The sequence below is a fragment of the Sinocyclocheilus anshuiensis genome, unplaced genomic scaffold (assembly GCF_001515605.1).
Source record: "Sinocyclocheilus anshuiensis isolate Anshui unplaced genomic scaffold, SAMN03320099.WGS_v1.1 scaffold1023, whole genome shotgun sequence".
Lineage (NCBI taxonomy): Eukaryota > Metazoa > Chordata > Actinopteri > Cypriniformes > Cyprinidae > Sinocyclocheilus > Sinocyclocheilus anshuiensis.
Genome location: NW_015546084.1, coordinates 1,062,778 through 1,070,783, shown reverse-complemented (window position 1 = coordinate 1,070,783; position 8,006 = coordinate 1,062,778). Strand labels below are relative to the sequence as shown.

At 37.0% G+C, this 8,006-nt stretch overlaps 1 protein-coding gene across 1 annotated transcript; it reads left to right on the top strand.

Annotated features, from left to right (window-relative positions):
• The first annotated feature begins 1,606 nt into the window (after positions 1-1,606).
• On the top strand, positions 1,607-7,746 carry LOC107700039 (bicaudal D-related protein 2-like). The gene is made up of 6 exons (XM_016501541.1): positions 1,607-2,358; positions 3,940-4,062; positions 4,212-4,370; positions 4,862-4,932; positions 5,009-5,129; positions 7,035-7,746. The coding sequence occupies exons 1-6, from the start codon at positions 1,993-1,995 to the stop codon at positions 7,332-7,334; spliced, it is 1,140 nt and encodes a 379-aa protein (XP_016357027.1). The 5' UTR covers positions 1,607-1,992; the 3' UTR covers positions 7,335-7,746.
• The last annotated feature ends 260 nt before the right edge of the window (positions 7,747-8,006 follow it).

Sequence of the window (8,006 nt, the reverse complement as noted above, 5' to 3'; positions counted from 1 at the left end):
TTGTGCTTTGGCTACAGTCGGTAGTTCTGGTGTATATTTTCACACTTAAAACAATAATTTGGTATTCCTCTTGTACCATTGTCCTCTTTTATGCTAAGAAATAAATTTATGCTAAGAAATAAATCTCCTGACAGTTATCTCTCAAGTGGTTTCATTGTTGTCAGCATTAAGTCACATATAACACTTAATTTTCAAGAAATTACTTACCTTTAACAGTTTTGGTTCAACAATAAAGAAAAAACATCACCAGCTGCAAAATTCAAATCTGCGTTCGCTGGCTGGCACAGAGCCAGAGACACACACGTTTTTAAAGCACTGCGCATTATTACCTATCCCATACGATTATGTTGAGCATTTGAATGCAAGGACCAATCAGAGGCGTTCAGATGAGTCATCGCTGAAACGCCGCTGTTTCGTCACCGCGCGTGCTGGCTGACTGAATTTTCTGGCTAATTCTCTCATCAGAAACAACAAAGTGAAGATGTACGAATGTAAGTAAGATATTAATTTCACAGTGTAAACAGCTTTAGAGATTATTATGGAAGTTTTTGAGAGTGCTTGAACTAGCTGGACTGAAGTGAAAATTTACTTTGATAATGTAAACGTTCTTTGCTCTCTGTTTGTACAATGAAAGTGTTATAGGCTAATTAGTAACTTGCAATGTTTTTTATTAAATTCACATTAAATACAAAGTCAGTCGTATTAAAGATATTTTATGGTATGACACCCATATCTGTTACTTAAGTAAAAAGACGGATTTTTATGCAAAGTTAATAGATTACACTATTAGGCTACTTTGCCCATCGCCCATTATAGAGCAACTAACATAATCTATAAAGGTGCAAAATGCATTTACTTACACATATTTGAGAATCGAGATATTTCATGATATATTTTGGGAATATTTCAAATAAATATAAAAAAAAAAGTATAAACCCCTGCTGAAAAAAACAATGGACACCATTATAAAATTTGTAATGGTTTTACTGGTTATAATGGGACTTGTATTGGTTTTACTGGAAACTGTAATGGACCCTGTTGGTCTCTTAATTGGTTGCCTTCTATTGGTGGCTTGTTAAAACCACTAAATCCCAATGGAGTATGTCCCAAAACACAGTACAGAAAACCATTTTTTAATGGTTTTAATGGTTAAAAGTTGATGGTTTGTAATGTTTGTAATGTTATGGAAACCATAAAAATTTTCTGTGATGGATTTATTGTTTTGTTTTTTTCAGCAGGGACATAAGCCTATATCAGTCATACAGTCTGCTGTGTGTGTCACATGACAAGCATGAGAGCCTTTAAGGTTAAGATTAATTTTAAAATTGTGCCCCCTAAAAGCACAAGTGGCCCCTGTCTGGCCCCCTGCACATAGGCGGAGCGTGTGTAAGGCTGGGGAAGGCTTAGCCTTAGAGTTGGGGCAAAAATGCCACTAAATTGGACAAAAATGCCCCTGCACAAACAAATTAAATCTATTACGACTGTTGCTAACAAAATGAAAATTAATAGAAAGTGTCGATTGCGGGGTTAAATTAAGATCTGCTCATGTTGCACCGTATTTCATTTTAGGCGTTTTTGCAGCGTTTACAGCGCATTATAACCAATCACACACGATTCTGTTGAGATCCTTTATAATCCTTTATAATATGCATGCAATTTCTTTCTCTAGCTTCCACTTCTCTCACAGGGAGACTTAATTATAGCCTAAGTGTTGTGTACAAAGCTTAACATAATCAAAGGGCGTTATCCTCATTTCACAGACGTGCCTGAACACGCACGGCATCTCGTCAATGTTTATATTAATCTACGTAAAAAAGCCTCAGTCCCACAGGTAAAACCCTCTGTGATGTCAAACCCTGTGAGGGTTGTTGACGCACCTGACATTTCTGAGCGTCAAAGACTGGAAAAACTGGTTTGAAGACATTCTCTCATCTGAGTTTTAGTCTTCACTCTCCTGATAAGAGCGTGCGTTTCAGCTCTGGCCGCTCTTAGATGATAATGGAGACCTATAGGAGAGATTCATCAGTAACTTTGCGCACTTTTAGGGACCTCCTGGAATCACCACTGACAACTGAAGAAGTCCACAGACGATTAACTGACGATGAGGATTCAATTTCAAGTCATGACACTGACAGAGAGTCTAACAGCTCGCCGCTATGCACACTGGATGAGTTACAAGAGCAGCCTGCAGTGGATGACAGTCAAACGGATGACTCGCGTTTTATGACTGTGGTTGAACAATCTGACCCGAACGCGTCCCCGAAGCCCGCTCGGTCATATTTAGATGAAGCGTTGCCGGATCTGCTCCGGAGTGGAAGCCCACTTCTCAGACGAGTGTCCAGCCCGGTGTCTGCCACGGTGAGTCATGCTTGTTATGAGTACAGTGATTCAAATCAGTGAACGCATATGAACAAGGGGGGGGGAATCAACAAAGGGGAAATTAGCTGCATAATGGTGATTCTTCAATTAGGCGCACCTTTCTGTCCCTATTAGCCTATGTGAAGGAAAATCTTTTTATAGCTTTAATTACATTTTATTGTATTTACTTTTTTTGTAATCAATTTTTTATTTTTGCTAAATTCACAGTGTTTTAAAAGGTTTAATTTGACAGAATTTGACTTATTTCTCAACCCAGACTCGCAAAAAGAAATGCAAAAAGTGTTTAAAATTTCTTATTCTCTGTTCAAAGAATTTTAATTGCTTTAATTTAATTATATATTTTTAAAGTCTTTTAAAATGTTACATTTGACAGAATTACGCTAGTTTTGGATTATCCCTCACCCAGACTCTAAGAAATGCATAAAAAGTTTAAAATTTCAGACTTATTTTCAAGAATTTTAATGACTTTAATTTTATTGCATATTTTAAATAAATTTTTCATCATTTTGAAATATTACATTTGACAGAATTGACTGTATGACTATTTAACAGAATGCCTATTTACAATTATCCCTCGCTCATAAAAAAAAAAAGTTTTTAACATACTTTGTTTATTCATTATTTACATAGCCTGTAATTCATATTGTTTCATGACAAATAATCACTTCAAACTAGCTGTCACTACCTTCATGTCAATCATTTTAAATACTTGTTTTTATTTGATTATGTTACTGATGAGCACATCTCTGCCAGGACAGCACAGAAACAGTTTGAAGTGACCAGAAATGTTATTTTGAGATTTTTAAATGTCGTCATTGAAGAATCAACCAAACAAACAAACAAACAAAAAAGGGCCAGATCAATCATTTTAAATACTTGTTTTTATTTGATTATGTTACTGATGAGCACATCTCTGCCAGGACAGCACAGAAACAGTTTGAAGTGACCAGAAATGTTATTTTGATATTTTTAAATGTCGTCATTGAAGAATCAACCAAACAAACAAACAAACAAACAAAAAAGGGCCAGATCAATAAAAGGACCAGATGGCCAAACGGAAGTTCATTTGCTCTTTCTCCATTCAGCAAGTTTTTATCTTTTATTTATGTGCAAATCCATGTCCAGGACATTGACAAACTGTCAATGGAATGTGGGTTTTACAGACTGAATTTATGTTTTCCTAATGATGCCTGTTTGACTAAAACTGAAACAACGCAGACATTTTTGACACACCATACTCAGACATTTGAAACATTTAGTCTAAAGATTTAAGTAACCAAATCACTTCACAAGTAAAGGTCATCTCAGCTTTGCTTCTGAATGTTCCCTGTTAGTTTCGCCGGAATGGCCGGATTCCACCTGTCTCGGTTATTTGAGAATCCAGAATAGCAAGGCCGTAAAAGGCACAAGACATTCTGTGTTTATGTTTGCAGATATGTCAGTCTGATATCATTCTGAGCGGACCTACACATGCACCACAAGTGTAGCTATATGAATCCTACAGTACGTCAATAGAAGCTTGTATGTTGTGCTCATGTAACACTCTCTCTATGGCGGCAGCTGAAACATGTGAAAAGGGAAGTGGAATTATCTCGGCAGCGCAGTCTAAAGCTCAAGGCACAGGTGGACAGACTGCAACAGCAGAATGATAGCGGACCCGGCTGGAGTGAAAACAGACACCGGGTGAGTCTGAACTTTGTCATGTAAATGTTCTTTAACCTACAACACCCTCTTATAAGTGATTGCAGTTTATAACAGACTGGACTGTGATTTAATTTATGCAGTCAGGGCTTGTCCTAATTGCATCTTCACTGTTTCTGTGGTGTTTCTAGGTGGCAGAGGAGATTCAGTCTGTTGTAAAGCTGCTACTCCCTCTGACAGATTTAGAGTCAGCAGAAGTCGATCAGCCGTCCCAAACCAATCCTTTAGACAAGGCACTGCTTCAACTGCAGAAAGTGGCCCGGACACTCGCCGTTAACCACACCTCTCAGGTGAGCTTTAGCCACACCCATCAGCTCATATGGGACACACCTCCTTTTTGAATATGCACATACCTCCATTCTATTCTTAGGTCTTGCGTAACCAGTGCATGCTCCTATTATTGTTAGAACAATTGTAGACATTTTTTAAGTGCCCATATTATGCTTATTTACAAGTTCATCATTTCATTTTGAGGTCTGCTAGAATATACTTACGTGATTTAAAGCCCACCTTTCCAAAAGCCCAGTTTGCTTTTATTGGTCAGCTGGCCTAGTCTGTTGTTTATTGGTCAAACACTTATTTAACGGCAGAACTACTAACAAGGTGTTTCAGGACTTTTTTTTTTACCGTTGGTGACATTAACTCCCTTTGGCATGGACTTTGCGCTTTGAAACTTTTCCAATAGTTTACATGCACAAACAACTGTATTACACATGAAAGGAAAGGTATAATAAAAAAGCTTAATAGGTGTCCTTTAAAACAAATCTACTGCCGTTGACAGGGAAAGAAGTCTGGGGAAGATGCTGCCATTTTACAGCAAGCTCTACGGGACAGAGATGAAGCCATTGCAAAGTGAGTTCAGTTGATCTCTAACACTAATTATTTTGTGTTATGAAATACAGTTAAACAGTTTTTAATTTTATTGCAGGAAACAAGCAATGGAGACTGAGCTACTGAGAAGCAAGAACGAACTAATGACACTGAACAACCAACTTTTGGAAGCTGTTCAGAGTCGACTAGAACTGTCCATAGAGCTGGAGGCCTGGAAAGTATGTTTAATTGCACATTTGATGATCAGTAAAAATGCTAAAAAGTTTGCTACTTTTGCTTTTGAATACTTGTATAAAAAAGAAGGAAACAAAAAGGGAAGAAAATATTAACATTCATTTATTACTTAGAAATATGTGACCCTGGACCACAAAACCAGTCTTAAGTAGCAGCACAGGTATATTTGTAGCAATAGCCAAAAATACATTGTATGGGTCAAAATGATCAATTTTGATTTATGCCAAAAATCATTAGGATATTAAGTAAAGATCATGTTCCATTAAGATATTTTGTAAATTTCCTACCGTAAATATATCAAAAGTTCTGTTTAGTAATATCCATTGCTAAGGACTTTATTTGGACAACTTTAAAGGCAATTTTCTCAATATTTTGATTTTTTGCACCCTCAAGATTCCAGATATTCAAATAGTTGTATCTCGGCCAAATATTGTCCTATCCTAACAAACCATACATCAATGGAAAGCTTATTTATTCAGCTTTCGGATGATGTATAAATCTCAATTTCAAAAAATTGACACTTGAGACTGGTTTTGCGGTCCAGGGTCACATATTAGAATTTTTTTCTGTATTTTTTCATGTCCGGTCTAGCTCATTTTAAAATGGTAAAAATCAAACAGACACGTTTACTTTGACAGACAAGGTGAGTTTTTGGAGTCTTGATTGAGTAAAAAAAGTTGTTCAAAAATTCTAGAAAATACACAATTCAATATTAAAGCTGCAGTCCGTAACTTTTTTTTATTTCAAAATGTACAAAATTTATATAGTACAACATGAATCCATTTTCCAAACCGTGTTTTTGGCTTATCCTGAATCACTACGGCACACCTATAATAAATGTTTATATTCGGACTATTTTAGACTGGTTCGGGTAGGTACCACTGCGGAGTAGCCCAGTACTTGCGTGATTCATCATAGACATAAACAATTTCTTCCACAAAACGCATGCAGTTCTGTTTATTAACCACTAGAGTGTCAAAAGTTACGGACTGCAGCTTTAATTTAATTTAAAGGGATAGTTCACCCAAAAATGAAAATTACTCCATGATGTACTTACGCAGACAAATACAGTAGGAGTTATATTAAAAAATCTTTCTAATCTTCTAAGCTTTATAATGGCAGTAAATGGGGTTTAAGATTTTGAAGTCCAATAAAGTGCTTCCATCCATCATAAAAAGTTCCTGGGGGTTAATAAAGGCCTGAAGAGAACCAATGCGTTTTTGTAAGAAGAATATCCATATTTAAAACTTTATAAACCGTAATCTAGTTTCTGCTAACTGCCGTACGAGAGAGTTCACGAGAGAGTGGCGTTCCAGCGGATGACGAATGCATAACGTAAGCTCTGGTGAGAATATGCTAGTCTCATGAGAACCATGTTTTGTTTACAGCAAATGAAAACCAGTCTCCTCTTTTGGCTTATATCAAAATCCTCCAACATTTTTCTTTACAGATCCTAGTTTTGTACTTCTAATTCGTGAGCGGTGTTTTGTTTTGCGCTCTCCTCTGCATTCGTCACTGCGTTTGCCCACGTCCTACATCATTTTTTAAATATAACTCGGTTAGTATTCATCTGAAAGAAGCAAGTCATCTAGGATGGCTTGAGGGTGAGTAAATCATCGGGTAATTTTCCTTTTTGGGTGAACTATCCCATCAATACTGTATGTGATTGATATTATTTAATGTAATCGAGGCGGAAGGGTAAACGAGAACATCTGCTAGGGCTGCATCTCTGCAGGACTATTAAACCCTGTATTGCCATCTGGACTCTGTCTGGTTTTCCAGCAAACCCTTGAAAACACTCATGGATGAGATTTGGCCATGTTGGTTTTCCACATGGATATACTTAAAAGCAGTTGTGCAGTCAGTGAACTGTGTCATGTCTCTTACAGGATGACATACAGACCATTCTTCATCACCAGCTCCTCAGACAGCAGCAGGAAGAACAGGCTCAGAAGAAGTCTAGAGGTTTCGGTGTTCTGTGGCGCTCAAATAAGCCCCTTTCTCCCAAACCTGATTACTCCTCCATGATGCACACCTCTGTCCCGACCCCCCAGTCTCTATCACCTGCAGGAACACAGAGATGGAAAGACAAGTTCAGACGAGGAAGAATCGGCACACAAGGACCTGTCGAGTCTCTGCCACAAAGAAGCGACAAAGAGGACAGTTTTCAAACGGTTTCTTTGGATTGATGAGGCCGTTTCAGATGATCTCACTTCTCTTTGATTGTTCAATGATTTTGATCATATTGCCTCACCTCATTTTGTACATCAATCCTAAGGATGTAAATAATATTATGAATAATGTTTTGACACATTTGAACTATGTTATGGATGTGCATTACACTGTAGAGAATATATTAATGTGACTGCTGTGCTGAGAATCTTTAAGGGTTTTGTTGACCTGCAGTCATTAACTTCCTAGTAATATATTAAGAAAAGGGAATAAAGGTGACAGAAACAACAATATACAATTTAAGGCTGATTTATAAGGGCCCCAGTTTTTTTTTTTTTACTTTATTAATTATTAATCCACATTGGGTTTTAATATGCTCAAGGGCCATTTGCACTACCGTTCAAAAGTTTGGGGTCGGTAAGATTTTAAAATACACTAAAAACACTAATATTGTGAAATATTACAGTAAAAAAAATGAATAAATTTTAAAGGGGTCATATGATGTTGCTAAAAAGAACATTATTTTGTGTAATGAAATGTGTTTATGTGGTTTAAGGTTAAAAAAACACATTATTTTCCACATACTGTACATTGTTTCTCCTCTATGCCCAGCCTTTCTGAAACGCGTCGATTTTTACAAAGCTCATCGGTCTGAAAAGCGAGGTGTGCTGTGATTGGCCAGCTATCCA